Raw genomic sequence first — 16,539 nt, forward strand, 5'->3', positions numbered from 1 at the left:
TGGGTTGCATGATTAAGTAGTTTAAGTGGTGGTTTGAGGATAATTACTTGTGTGTGATGTTATACTGTGTTTGAATGAATGTCACTTGTTGGGTTCATTATATGAATGTATTATTTGAAAAGTTGATGGGCTTATGCTTTGGAATTTTACTTACCATGCATGATGTGATTGTGAGTACTTTGTTAGCAATATGAAATTCTCATGTGTTGCATGTTGAGAGTGTTTTGCCTTGCTTAAAAACTCTTGGTGGAATTTAATGAAGATTTTAGATGAATGTGATGCTATGTTTGGTTTAGTATGATTGTTTGGATTTGGGGTTTGTGTGTTCAAACCAAGGATGGATTGTGATCATTAAGTTTTCGTGTTAATTGAATGTGACATTGAGTATTATTGGACATGTTTTATTTACGAATGTCTTTTATGAATATCATTTTTTATGGTTAGCTTATCCCTATTTGTTTGTTTGTGTGTTTGTTGTATGTGCGATGATCGTATAACGTGTGTTTTATAAGGGAGCAGATGATATTGCAGATAATCTTGGCATGAAGAAGATTGACGAGAGGCTGGGGTGGACTCGGGAGTTTTTATAATATATTTAGTTGATTAAAATCAGATACTAAAAATTATGTAATTTTCTTTTGTTCGCATTGGTTATTTGATTTTTTAGACAAATTGACATTTTTAATTATGTAATTTAAATTAAAGTAAAAGTATTTTTATTAGTACATTTTCAATGATAATCCTTTTTCGTCAAATGTGTTCGTTTTCCAACTATCTGTGACATCCAAAAAATTGGGATGTTACACAAAGCCCCCTCTCTAGTAGGTTAGGGTTAGGGCTAAGGTGGGTTAGGCCCCCCAAAATAATACTACATTAAGCCAGAGTCAAAGATCAAGCCGAGCGACATGGACGGGTCCGAAGACCCAGACAGGCCCCTACGAGCTAAACAAGTCTGATCACCCGTACAAGTCTGAAGCCCAAGACGGGTTCGACGACCCGGACGGGCCCGAAGACCCAAACCGACCCAACAAACTGGATGGGTCTAAAGACCTAGACGTACGGGCCCGAAGACCCGAACCGACCCAACAAACTGGATGGGTCTGAAGACCTAGACGTACTTGATGACCTGGATGGGCCTAACAACCCAGGCAAGCACGATGACTCGGGTGGTCCCGATGATCTGTACGACCTCGACGATTTAGACGGATTAAACGACATGGATGAGCCCAAAAACCCGAATGGACCCGACGACCCGAACAAACCTGATGATCTGGATGACATCAGAGTTTAGGATCCCTTTGTTGACAAAAAGAAGAACATCTTTCTCCAATAAGGAGTTTTGATGATGATGATAACTTATGAAGAAGTATGGAAGACTTGATGATGATGCATGGAAAAATGTTGAAGACTTAAAAGAATGCTTTGATTCAAGAGATACATTGAAGACTTAGGGGTTTAGTTGTTTAGGTCTTGTAATCTATGTATGTTATTTAAAATAATTAAATTAGTATGTCAAAGTCAAGAAGGCAAATGGTTTTTAATCATTCGTTTATGTCTTTTATCTCTAAATAACATAAAAAGTAATGGTTTTTACATCATACCTAATTAGTGAGATTTTTTAATCCTTATGCATGTTGATTATATGAGTCTAGTGGTTTTTAATTTTAATTGAGAATATACTTTGATTAAAGTTAGAAACTTTCATGTGATTTAATGGGTTTTCGCTAATAATTGGGAATGTACTTTAATTAAAGGTGGAAACTTTAACAAGAATTAATCATGAATGTACTTTGGTTAATTAGCTTTTTACTTGATATAAGAGATAAAAGAATAGATATGATCAGACATAGTAATATTTAATTAAGAATGTACTTTGGTTAATTTACTATGATTAATCTACAAAATTAATATTTTTAATTGAGAATGTACTTTGGTTAATAGTAAGAACACACTACAATAGAAATGCTAATTTATGAGGGAAATTTGCAAGAGAAAATATTTCTCACTAATTTCTCGCTATTTAGGGAGGGATCAGTGACAACAACATTTCGTAGCTAAATTTTTAGGCAATTAGCGAGAGAAATTATTTCTCACTAATTTATCACTATTGAGCAAGGGATCAACGACAAAAAAATTTCGTACATAATTTGTGAAAGAAATTAGCGAGAAAATTTATTCCCCACTACTTAGAGAGGGATCAATGACAAAAAAATCGTAACTAATTTGCGAGGAAACTAGCGAGAAAAATTATTTATGATTATTTAGCAAGGGATTAACGACAAAATATTGTCATAGCTAATTTGAAGCTAATTAGTTATACTTTAAAAGATAGGTCATTTTATCAATAAAAACTATTTGCAAATTTTATTAGAAAATATTTTTCATAAAAAATATTCATGAAAGTTTTTTAGAATTATTTTCAGCAAAAAATCTCTACAAATTTTGTAAAATATTATTTGTAAATAATTGATGTTATTATATGTAAATTTTATTGAAAATTTTCTTAAAATAAATATCTACTGCTTGTAATTTTTATGTAAAATGTTCATGAAATTGTTTTAGAATTAATTTTAATTGTGAAATATTTTTCAGAAAAATATCTATAAATTTTTTAAAATTATTATTTAAAAAAAAATACAAATTCCTTTTCAAAAGGATATTAGTAAAAAATCAATATTAATACAAACAGATTTTATAATATTAACAATAATATTATGTATTTATTTTTATAAATAAAATGTTATACTTAAAATCTTAATAAATAATATTATTATTGTTATTGTGGCTTTTCAAATACTTTTTTAAATTCACTAGCATTCTTACTCTCGATCTTTACTTTTACCATTAAGACATCCTCGGTTGCAGAGCCCTAACCATTCCGTGCAATCAAACTCGTACGCTGGTGGCCACGACGCATTCCTATTGGCCGCCTCTCGTCGAGCATCTCAACTATTATTCGGTCAAACTATTCGTTGTTGTTCTCGTCACGCGAACAACCTTCACATCGGAGAGGTTGAAATCCGTCACTCTGTGTTTCTCACCATCGTCGCCATCGTTATCATCCTCCATAGGCTGGCAAAGCGAGGAGATGTGTTTCACGATGATCCTTAACATCTCCGTCAGTAAGAATGATGATCGTCTTACTCGCACTTCCAAGGCATTGGTTTTCTTTTTTGTAATAATATTATCATGTTTTTCATCTTCTCTTATATGCTTTCTTGTCTTCGTTCTCTCTAATCAAGTAATTAGGTGCTCGAACAACTCAATGGCCAAACCCCTATTTTCTCCAAAAGTATTATCAGAGTTGTTGTTTTTGCAATTGTTGAATCTTTGGTTTTGGATTTTGATGCAATTATTGAGATCAAACAATAATTAAAGTAATGTAGATTACATATACTTTTAATTTTCTTTATTTGGAATAACTTTTTTTTGTCTTTCAATTTTAGAATTCATCTTTGTAACTAAAAAATATGTGGTGTAGTCCTTATGTTAAACTCCTTCGTGCCACTGAATACATGCTTTGGAAAAAAAACATATTGGTTATGTATCATGATACCAAAGAAGCTGGCAATTTGTGAATAAAATGTAAAATGTTAATTTCGAAGATAATTTGTGATTTGTCATGTAGTGTGTAATCTTGTTTTCTCTAATCGCATTTTTTCGGCAAACTATTATAATACCGAGATTTTGTATTTTAATAGTTTATTATCATTAAAACTTGATCTTAGCAAATGAACAGTAACCTAGGTTAAGAATACCCTTTCAGTGGTTTGGTGAAGTTGATTTAGTGGGAAAATGATACATTATGTCATGTTAAAATAATAATATTGATAGATTTGATGCACCAATATTTCACAACCAAGAGGGGGTGAATTGGTTTTAACAAATTTTTCCTAGTTTTAGCAATTTTGAAACTGTTTTGATAAACCCTTTGCTTGTAGAATCAATTGAATTAGTGTGATTGGATGCTTAATGTTTGGAGAATTTATACCATGTCAAAATATAGAGAAGAAGAGATAAAGCACACAAAAGATTTATACTGGTTTGATTCCTTAGAATCTACATCCAATTTCCCCTAGCAAACCACAACTAGAGATTTTCACTATATCTCAAGAATTACAAAATTTACATAGACATTTGGTAAATCTAAACTCTAAGATAAAAAGATCACACAAGCAAGGTTATACCACACACTTGCTTCAACAAACAAAAACAGCAAGGCTATCACACACACTTGCTTCAACAACCAAAAACAGCAAGGCTATCACATACACTTGCTTTAACTAGAAAACAGTAAAACATAGAGTTTCAAACTATACTTAGAACACAAGAACACAACCTAAAGATTAGTTGAGTACACCTTTTCCAAGACTGAAATTTCTCCATCTTGCCAAGCCAACTTTGATGTGTTTTGATGAAATTCTCAAGAAGATCTTCCAAGATAGCTCCAAGAACTTGTTCCACACCTTTCTTTCTTTCTTTGGGTTGAACAACTCTTTTAACAGCAGGTGCAAAGTTTGTTTTTATAAATCAGTTGTTGTCAGCACGAGCCTAGTCGACTACATTAGTTGGCTAGTTGATTATCGAGGCAGCAGATTAACATTTTCAGATTATCACACACATGTCATGTTAACCATTGTCTGCTATGTTATGTTAACCATTGTCATGCTATAATGGACATCATCAAAAACATTTCAGATACACTTAATCAACAACAAATATTAGTGCTCCACAGATGGCTTTATTTTGCTCACTACCTTTATGTTTGTTTTAGGGTAATTTCATATATAATCCTTTAACTTGTATTTGATGAAGCATCTCAACAATGTTGAGAAATTGAAATGCATTGTATTTGAATTGTTTGTAATTAAATTTCCTTCATTTTCTAAATAACTTGTTTGGATAAATAAATTAAAATACTTTACATTTCAATTTCATGTTTGGATAAAACAATTTAATTTCTTGTGAGATAAAATTTCATTTTAACAATATTTATTTTAAGCTTAGTTATGTTTTGAGTTCATGATAAATTTAGAAACTATCAATTTAGTCTCTAATAAATCATTGTGTTCTATTGAGTTCTTACAATTTTAAAACTTTTCAATTGAGATCTAACAATTAAGTGTGGTTGTTAACAACTTTGTGAACTGACACTTACACTATTACTCTCAAAAAATGTTACCTACCACATAATATTTTGTTACAAGAGATTTGATGACGAAATTATAGAAATATAAGACATGTAACTGTAAAATTATGAAAAATAATTATAAAAATTAAAATTAAAAAATATGAAGTTACAACAATTAACAAATTATAAAAATATATAATTTCATAATTACGAAATTATAAAATATACAAATATAATTTTTATGTTTTGTAATTTTATAGTTTTATAATAAATTGTAAAATTATATATATTTATAATTTTGTAATTTTGTTACCTTTTGTAATTTTATATTTTATAGTTTTATAATTTTGTTTTTATAATTTTCCAATTACATGTTTTACAATTTTGTAATTTTTTATTTATTTATTTTTATTTTAAATTTTATAAGTTTATAAATTTAATTAAATTTAAAAACTATTTTCATTAAATACAATAAGTATTTTGGAAAAGATCTCATCATCAGCATCTTTTGTAAGAAATATTATGTAACAAGATCTATGGAAAATGACACTGCAAGATGACTGTCACATCACAAAGTTAACAACCACACTGAATTGTAGGGAGTCAATTGAAAAATTTTTAAATTTTGAGGAGAGACCACAAAAATTTATTAGGTATTCAATTTATTAGTTAACAAATATTTGAATAATTTATATTGTTTAAGGTCCAGAGAGTCTAGAGTATAAGGTCGTGAGTGAGAAGAATTTCAAATTTCACCTATTTGTAAGGTATTTGAATTTTTACTAATTTAGCCAATTGAAATACTTTAGAAAAATCATTACATTTTAAATGCTTTTTAATTTCTCAGTCCAAACAAAGTATTTCATAACAAGGAAATCTAAAAGCTTCAAAAAAAATGAATTGTTTCATTAAAATACTCTATCCAAATACACCATTAGATGACTTAAAAACTGTAATGGATGATATTGTAATATTTAATGTTATTTGTTGAAAGGCTTTACACTTTAACATGTTAGCCATTGATGTAAATATAGGAAGCATGTATTCTGTTTGGGTACTTTTGCCAGTTTTGCATGCTTTTTCATAAATTGCTAGACTCTGATCAAGCATTTTGATTAAACTACAAATTTAAAAATAGATATGAAAGATTTGAACCTCATATTATAAACAATGCTAAAAAGTAGTAAGAAAAAGAAGAGGATATGCCTAAATGGTATAAGCTTCAAAACCAGTTTCATAGAACTTATCTTTTTTTTTATTTGTCAAACATATTTAGGGATATTTGAGTGCTTTATTGTACTGATGTATGTATTTAGGTTTTTCTGAAGCACTTTTCTTTATAAAGGTTTTCTACCTTGTTTTGTGTAAGGCCCACTTATATTATATGCCTTTATTTTAAAGGGGCTGCCCCAAATCAGTTGGGCCTAGGGTTGGTCCATTGGGAGCCAAGGACCCTAAATTGCCCTAACCCCTTTCATTTCACTCCACTTTCAGAAAACAGTCTCCCCTTCTTCTTAGAGATGTTGTCGTTTCTCTTCTAAGGTTTGGTACTACCTTGGTCAAGCAAGCTCAATCTCATTTTCTTGCTCCACGTAAGTCATTCTACAGCTCATGCTTCTCCCCTTTAGGCATATCTTCGTATTTCCAGTAGGGTTTCGTAGTAAGCGCATTTTTTAAATTTGTTCCTCTATTCTTCCAGTTTCTAAGCTTGTTCCTCGAGCTGTTGCGCTCCGCACTTGGTGTCAAAGTCCTTTGCTCACCCTTTCTAGGTAAGGGAAGCTAGGTTTTTCATATTTTGATTGTATGTTGGTTGTTTTACCCCTCTTTTGTGATTTATATGATGGATAATGTTTGGGTTTGGATGAATATGTATGGAATATTGTTTGGAGTTGGTGTGCTGCTACTGTCAAGTGAAATAGGAGACGCGAGTTGCTATTTCTGCCCAAGCGAGCTCATCTCGCCTAAGCCAGAGTAGGAGAACCTCGCCCAGGAGTTTTGCTCGAGTACTCGCTCAGGCGAGCGAATTGGGTTTTGAGCCAAAGACAATCTCGCTCAGGCGAGATGGCCTCGCCTAAGCGAGCATTCGTAAAACTTCTTAGGCCCTCTGTCGCGATCTCGCCAAAGTGAGAGTCTGCAGCTTGAGCGAGAGCACTCCTTTTGTCTGAGCGAGGGCTCTGGGCTTGAAAAGATCTGCTGCAAGCCACCTTGTTTCTCTCACATGGTTGTTCTTAATTGTTTGATTGGTTGGCCTGCTCTATTTAAAGTATGAGGTGTGTGAATATGCATAAAATACTTGAGGTTACGAATTTGATTGATGTGTTGGTATGATCTTGGCATGTATAACAAATGAGATGGTTAGTAATGAAAGTGGCATGGTGTTGGTATGAGATATAATTCTATATTAATGGATGAAACATGATGATGGTATGTTTAGGGCGTAATTCCACAATAGTTTTGTGGTGGTGCCTCATTGGTTAGGGCGTAATTCCGTGAGCCTGTAGATGAGACCTCATGGTGGTGCCTTAGTTGGTTGGGACGTAATTCCATGACCCCGATTAGTGGGAATTCATGGTGTGCCCTATCTATATAATTTAGAAAGGATTCAAGGTAAGGACTACATCCTGACACTTTAAAGAGTCAGTTAGGCTCACATAGAGCGTACTGACTCTAGTGGTGAGAGTAGTAGGAGGCCTTGAACCCATTAAGGGCTAACCTTGTGTGTGGGGGTTGAGACACTAGAATATTTCGCTCAGTAGAGCAGCTCGATAGAGAAGTAAAAGCCACCACAAGTGCAAGCATCCGTTGAATCCAACTAATTATATGTATTTGGATGAGTCGTGTCTGAGTCTTAATGTATTGTTTGCATGTCATAACATGATTGGTTGGCTTATGCATCTTGAACTATAAAATTGTATGTACGGTATGATAAATCATTTTCTTCTCTAGCTTACCCTTCTGCTTGTTGTATGTCTTGCTTGTGTGGTTCTCTCCTTTTGTGATAATCATCAATTTATTAATGTGAGCATATGTGAGAAATCCTCGTGGCCAACAGGGTGATGGAGGTTCAACTGCTTAGTCATCTGGACTTGAGCTCTACTAATTATGTCTTTTGTTAGGGTTGTGGCCCATGTATTACATCATTTAGCACTGTATTTTGGATACTTTAGACTTTTTACCCTATTTTGTACTGGCATTGTGGTGTGCCTCAATATTTGTCCTATAAGAACTTTGGGTATCTGTAGGAGTGATGTTGTACTCCATTGATCTTGTTTCTTATATTATATTGTGTGACATTTCCTTTAATTAGCTTTATTAATTAAATGGGGTGTTACATTTTGTATTTTTATTACCTAGGAGGTTTATTTGTTGTTATGAACCAGACTAGATTTTATAAAAATAAAATTTTATGGATAACTATTCCAAATGACACGGGGTTCTTATATTGCTGAATGTGACACAAAATGGTGGGGTTTTTGGAAAGTGATTGTCAATTATTTTTTTCTTGCCAGTTCGAGTATGAATTTAAAATCATTTTGAGCAATAAGATGTATTTTTTATTTTTCTCATTGTTAAAGTAGAAGCATATTATGAACATGAAAGGGAAGTTAAAGAAGCAATTGAAGAAGCGTTAGAATCACTATTGCTGTATCAACTGAAGGATTTCCCAATAATGAATAAAATATGGTCGTTCCTTGTTACTTGTATCTAGAATAGGAACCCAGTGGTGAGTAGTTGCTCATTGACGGCGATTCCTTTATTTTTTTTTGGGTGATTTTGCTTGGGAGATATTTTATGGATGCAACTCATGTTTGGTAGGTTGTGTGGATATATGAGTGTGATCAACAATGTAGTGCCCATTTGTTGAGGAGATTTCTTCACACATCAATTCCTTTCTCATGGGACTCACTTTTGGAAACTTCTGACCACATCCCCATTTTAAAAAAAGTCATTTTCCAAAGATGAAAGGATCCCTTTGCAACTACCTTATAGAAGTAGTTCCTTGAGTTTAGAGGATTTATTGGCTAAGACATCCATTGTCAAGGTTCAAATTGCGTTGCTCAACATTATTGTTGACTTATGCCTTAACTTTTTGGGAATTATTTCAGAAGAGAATTGTTTGTAACACACTCTTTTTGACACATCTGTTGTAAATCCTTTACTTTTAATTTAGTAAAATTTACAAAACATTATTTTCTTGCATGTTTGTAACAAATAGGTTTTTCAAGCCTCGACTTTAAGTAACATGATTTAGAAATTTCCTCTTTCTAACTTGTATGTTAGCGATTAGTTAGGGATTAAATAGGGATTCGCTACAAATATATTGCTAGGGATTAGTTATAGATTTTCCACAACTAGTTTGATAGGGATTTGCTATATCTAGTTTACTAGGGATTAGGTAGAGATTTGCTACAAACATTTTGCTAGGGATTAACTAAGGATTTGCTACAAACATTTTGTTAGGGATTTGCAACAAGCATTTTGTTAGGGATTTGCTACAAGCATTTTGTTAGGAATTTTCTACAACTAGTTTGCTAGGGATTAGTTAGGGATTTGCTACAAACATTTTTCTAAGGATTTTCTACAAATATTTTGTTTGGGATTGGCTACATATTTCCTATAACCAGTTTGTTAGGGATTAGCTAGGAATTAGCTAGGGATTAGTTATGGAGTAGTTCCGTCGCAACTTAGCTACCTATAATTTAGCTACAATTTAGTGTCCTCGCTGTTTGCTCGCTAATCCTTCACTAAATCATTTTGCGACAGATCGACGAGGGATTAGGTAGGGATTATTCCCTCGCAAATCTGAAAATTTGTTATAGTGACACCAACAAATTAATTGTGAATTTACATTGATTAATTTCAAAATCTAAGACAATAATTAATTGAATGATAATCCTTAGATAAGTAGTGAAAATCTATTTTGAAAGCAATGGAATTAACCTATTTTCTTTATCATTGTTTTTAAATCTTTTTATCTTTTACCAATTTTATTTCTATTTTATTTGACTAACCCTTTTCGTATAGTTTTTATAAGAAATAATTTGATAGAAATCAATTTCGTGTTCATTGGGAGATTACTGTTGTAACATCCCTACTGGAAATTACTTAATTAAAATAAATAAATGGAATATAGAAAATCAATAGACATAATTTTATTATTCCCAAACGCGGAAAAATTCAAATTATTTTTCAAAGCGCCACAATTTAAACATAACTAAATAAGAATTTTTTTAAAAGTCTTTAAAATCCAACATAATGAAATAACATCACAAAAAAATCCCTATCTCAATAGCCCCCAAGCTAGCCCTCTCTCCGTCTCTATGCATCACCAACATCACCAGTAGCATCATCTGCTCTCGTGTAACAAATCACACGATCATCGCCAAACACAAACAAAAAGGGTGAGCTCAAAGATAATCAATAGAACAAGTTAATAAAATTAATAATGCACCCAATCGTTTGATTGTAGTTAGTTCTTGGCCAAGTCCTTAATATCCCAAGGCTTTTCAACCTTCAATTCACACAACATAGTTAGCCATGGACTCATGATTTATGATACTCACACGAACCTGCCCGCTCGTGGTCCTATCTCTACGAACCTCCCCTCTCGTAGTCCTGCTCTACGAACCTGCCCGCTCGTAGTCCTACTCTATAGACATAAGAAAACAATGCCAAAACACATCTCAATCATTACCAAGCAATCTACCACAGCGCACAAGTCTTATGAACATGATTTAAGCCTAATTTGACCACCAAAATTTGAGATTTAATCATAAACACCATATGGTACAAAAAAACCCCATCATATTCATACAAACGCATAAAGGATTGCGCAAACAACATCAATACAATAAAACCTCTACATCATACCATATAGAGTATGAAAATTCATGCAAATCACATTCATACATACGCATTTTAGAATACACGAAATAGCTCCCCTTACCTGGAATTTCTTGCTGCAATTGCTCTTCTATCCTTTTCTTTATGGTACCCAAGAAACTCCCTTTGATATTCCAAGGTTTCAGCTCTAACACTTCCAAAATTGAAATGGCAGTTCTCACAATTACCTCCAGAATCTCACTTTTTCAGGTCCAAAACCAGTTCCTCTCTTATGTTTTTCTCTCTCTCTTCCAAAATTACCTTAATTAAGCATCATTAACCCCAAAACGAAAATGATTTAATGTTTTGGTGTTAATGGTCATTCAAGGACCATTAGTGGCTGCCTTTTCAGCCCACATCCTTGCAGCTAGGGTTTGTCTATACCCTTTCATATTCAAGTTAAAATTAAAATTTGGCAAAAAGATAGGTTAGTTTTGTTCTTATCAAAGTTTGAACCCACAACCCATCAATTCCCAAGTCAAGTGCACAACCAATTCAACTAATACATGTTTTGTGATAATTCTTATAATTTTAGGATTACATTATCAATACTCACATCCACGCATAACATTAAAACAATGTACATTTCAAAAATATCATACAATTAACATACATAGGACTCAAACCCAAGTCCTCTCACATAAATAAATACTATCAACCATATAAGTTAATATTTTTCCATGTCACAATAATTATCATTAAATGCCATAAAGATTTCTACTACTCGCATTTATTAAATAATAATTTATTTAATTATTTAAATTTCTCGGGTCTTACAACTGCGACTTAGTTTATCCTCTCTATTTTGTTGGCTACTTTCTTAACAATACTAAAGTTGTTATAGATAAGTAGTATTAATTTGATCGTGTAAGACATGTGAAAAACCAATTAATTAAATAATTAATTAATCAATAGATGAGGAAGAATGGGACTTTTATGACATTAAATGTTAATTGGTATGACTTGGAAAAGTACTAGCTCAAGTGATTGAGAGTACTTAATTGTGTGATAGGACTTGGGTTCGAGTCCTATGTATGCTTTTTGTGTGTTATTTGATTTAATTGTATTTTGATAATATAATTGTGACTTGTGAGTGATGTTCTAATCATAGGATTATAATGGTTATCACAAAATCTGAATTGGCTTAATGGTGGAGCTTAAGCCTTATGAGTGAAGGGTCACGGGTTCAAACCTTGAGGGACATAAAGTTGACTTTATTTTTGCTAAAATTAGGGTGACTTGAACGTGAAAAGGCAAAGGCAAATCTAGCAGAAGGGGGGGCAACCAAGAGGGGGCTGGAAACCATTATATAATGATCCTTTAATAGAAATTAAACCCACCATAAAGCCTAATTTCGTTTTAACATTTAAACGCCTAAATGAGACACATATAAAAGATCATTTTGAGGGGAAAAGAAGGTTTTGGCAGTGCTGTCATTTGGCTTGTGAGAGGAATACGAGTTCTAAGAGTGTGAGGAGAGAATTGAATGCTATTGGAAGAAGACTTGAGAGGAAGAATTAGGGGATTAAGAAATTGGAGAAGAACCTTCAAAGGCTACTAGTTGGTACCAAGATTTCAAGTTAGGGGAGCTGAACCTAATTTTCGTGTTGTTATTTTGGGTGTATGAATTTGATAATTGTATGTCATGGAATTTGTGTGGTATGTTCTATGATTAAGAATTTGGTTGGTTGAGATTGTGTGCAAAGCCATGCTATGCATTTTTATGATTAGAGTAAGGGTTTTGGGTATTGAATGGGTATAATTGATTAAATGTTGGGTTTTAGTAGTTCCATTGGATGTAAACATATACTGATAGGTTGAGTGTTGAGGTGGAATGCTTGGTATTGTATCTGTTGTGTTTTGGGTATGGTTTTGGGTCTTTTCGTGATTGAACAGTGGTGAAACTCTACAAGTTTTGCCCAAGCGACTGCTTCTCGCCTAGGCGAGAGTTGCAGAAGTTCATTCAGGGTTTAGGCTCGAGCAATTCGCTTAGGCGATCAAGGTTGGGGTTGAGCAAAATGCAATCTCGTTCAGGCGAGAATGGCACACCTAAGCTAGTCGTGATGAAACATGTACCATTTTGAACGCGACTTCTCGACCAGGCGAGAAGTTTTGAGTTCTGAGCGATGGATACTCTCCCTTAGGCGAGAGTGGCTCGCCTAAGCGAGTGCACAAAGTGGTTTGACGCAAACTTTAAGTCGAATTCTCGTTCAGGCGGGGTCTGTGTGTTTTTTGGTACAAGTATGACTCGCTCAGGCGAGAAGAGCTCGCCTAAGCGAGATGAAGTGGTGATGCCATTGTTTCACGCTCGCTTAGGCGAGATGGGGTGGCTTAAGCGAGGTTGACTGGCTAGCATGGCGAAGAGCTCTAGCTTAAGCGAGTATACTATGAGTTTCAAGTTTCTGTGCGACGTAGGACTTTTTGATTGTGCGTTTCTAAAGTGTAGGAATTATATGCTTATGTTTGTGGTGTTTGGGCTTGAAGGACTAAGTCCAATAGGGGCATGGAATTGTGTAGTTCTCGTCGGCTACTAAGTGGTGAGGAGTCCTTAGTATGGTGATTACATGCGTCAGACACACGATGGGCAAGGAACTGTTATGTTCCCGTTGGCTGCTATTGAGCGAGGAGTCCATACTATGGTGATTGCGTGCGTGCCATGGTCCGAGCGAGGGAGGCTTTGATGTTTTACTACATACGAGGAGTCTGTGGGGCAGGACTATGAGCGGGATAGGCTCGTAGGCTTGGACCACAAATGGGTTGGTTTCGTGGGAGCATAGTGAAGTCCAAAGACCTAGTTCATGCATATGACTCATGAAAGACCATGAGATCAGGGATGGGTAATTTGAAAAATAATGAAATACTATCGTGACGTTATTTCTTTGGGATGGATGTCATATTTATTTTATATATATATATATATATATATATATATATATATATATATATATATATATATATATATATATAGATATATATGTATGTATATATCTATGTAGATATATAGATATAAAGATATATATATATATATATATATATATATATATATATATATATATATATATATATATATATCTTTATATCTATATATCTACATAGATATATACATACATATATATCTATATATATAGATATATATATATATATATATATATATATATATATATATATATATATATATATATATCAATATATATATATATATATATATATATATATATATATATATATATATATATATATCAATATATATATATATATATATATATATATATATATATGTATAGCTCACCCTATCTGTGTGTGTGGCGATGATCGGATAACCTGTTATCCGGGAGCAGATGTTTTGACAGGTGAGCCAGGAGATGCTTAGAGGCGGAGTGCAAGGTCTACCTGGGGCTTTTGAAAGGATTTTTATTAAAGAATTTTGATGTAATTTTAATTATGTTGAACTTTGGTAGATTTATGAAATAAAGTAATTGCGAATAGTTGAATTATTTTACAATTAAAGGTTTTAAGTTTGTCCGCGTTTTGGGAAATTATAATTATAAATGAGGTTTATTAATAGCATTGTGTTTTATTTTAATTTTATTTATTTGTCTACATTTATTGTAATATTCCTTAGGGATGCTACAATTGGTATCAGAGCAAAAGTCTTGAAAATATTTTAAATATTTTGGGGCTTTTGGGGGTGAGTTTATCGATTGTTTGTTTGTGTGACTGAATTTAATGTTGTAATTGAGTGAGTGGCTTTGCTTAACCAAGTGAATTGATTCTTAACAGTTGAAATGTGGCGTATTCAAGCTATGGCTGCTAACAGGAGGAGAAGGAACGGAAATGGTGTTGATGACATCGCGGAGGCTATTCACCGGATGGTCAATGCGATGCAGCCACCTATAGCAGCACAGCCTAGAACGGCGATTGCACCAGTCAAGGTGCCAACTGTGGAGGACTTTTTTGTCACAAGCCAGCTGAGTTCACTGTCAAAGCCTCTCCTGATGAAGTGGATGCATGGCTCCGCAAATGTAAAAAGATTTTCAAGGTGATGAATTATGTGGATGAGCAGAAGCTTCTATTTGCCACCTATCTGCTGAATGAGGATGTTGAATATTGATGGGTAGGCATGCAACAATAGATGGAGAGTAGGGAAGAGCCGGTGACTTGGGCCAACTTCAGGACTCGTTTCCTGGAGAAATACTTTCCAGATATAACTAAGCAGGACAGAGAGGCTGAGTTTTTGGCTCTGCAATAGGGAAATATGTAAGTGCAAGAATGTGTTAATAAACTCGAGCATCTAGCAAGGTATTATTCTCAAGCAATCACTAAAGAGTGGAGGTGCCTTAAGTTTGAACAGGGACTCAAACATGAATTGAAGAAGGTTGTTACACCTCTGAGAGAAAGGAGATTTCCAGTATTGGTGGAACAAGCCAAGAGTGCAGAGTCCCTAGAAAGAGGACCAGATCTAGTGAGTCGACATCAGAAAAATGTCGCAGAGGCTAGGCAGATTAAGAAGCCTTACAGCCGACCATAGGCCTCTCAGGGTCCCACTTGCTACCAATGTGGCAGACCCCATATGAAGAGAAATTGTCCTTAGTTGACAGATGGGGTAGGAGGATCAGGTGACCGTCGCAAGTGTTTCATATGCGATAAACCAGGACATTTTGCCAATAATTGTCCAGAAAAGAAGAGTTTGGGTGTGAAGAAGACCGCAGCATCACTAGCAGAAAGAGCTAAAACAGCTGGCAGGGTTTTCGCCATGACCTCCACATAGGCTACTCAATCAGGTAATCTTATCCTCGAGCCATGTTTATTGTTGGGTCAATCAGTGTTAGTGTTGTTCGATTTTGGAGCAACACAATCTTTCATCTCTAATGCATGTATAGGGAGATTGAGCCTGGAGAAACATGACTTGGGGTGTGAGTTGCTTGTTTCGACTCCTTCCTCAGGTCAGGTGGCTACCAATTCAGTCTGCATTGGGTCTTCAATGGTAGTGACAGGTCGCAAATTCAACGTGAACTTGGTGTGCTTGCCCTTGGAGGGATTGGATGTGATATTGGGGATGGACTGGTTGTCTAACAATCACATCATAATTGATTGTGGACTACGCAGTTTGGTATTCCTAGAACATGAAGGGTTGGAGTTGGTCTCAACTTGTGAGGCTGTGAAAACGCTGCAAGAAGGAGCCATGTGTTTTATGGTGATGGCTAAACCAGAGAAGAAAGGTGCAGCGGAGATGATTCAGAATATTCAGGTGGTTAATGAGTACGCAGATGTGTTTCTGAATGAAGTACCAGGATTGCCACCGAGTCAGGATGTTGACTTCACCATTGACATAATTCCTGGTGCGGGTCCCGTGTCCATGAATCCATATCGAATGGCACCTGTAAAATTGGCAGAACTCAAGAAGCAAATTAAAGAGTTTGTAGAGAAGAAGTACATTCGGCCTAGTGCTTCATAGTGGGGAGCCCCGGTGCTATTAGTGAAGAAGAAGGATGGAAGTTCAAGACTATGCGTTGATTATTGGTAGC

At 34.3% G+C, this 16,539-nt stretch overlaps 1 protein-coding gene across 1 annotated transcript; it reads left to right on the top strand.

The window, feature by feature from the left end:
* The first annotated feature begins 15,995 nt into the window (after positions 1 to 15,995).
* LOC114165215 lies at positions 15,996 to 16,469 on the top strand. The gene has a single exon (XM_028049874.1). The coding sequence runs from the start codon at positions 15,996 to 15,998 to the stop codon at positions 16,467 to 16,469; it is 474 nt and encodes a 157-aa protein (XP_027905675.1).
* The last annotated feature ends 70 nt before the right edge of the window (positions 16,470 to 16,539 follow it).

This window comes from Vigna unguiculata, chromosome 10 (genome assembly GCF_004118075.2).
Source record: "Vigna unguiculata cultivar IT97K-499-35 chromosome 10, ASM411807v1, whole genome shotgun sequence".
Lineage (NCBI taxonomy): Eukaryota > Viridiplantae > Streptophyta > Magnoliopsida > Fabales > Fabaceae > Vigna > Vigna unguiculata.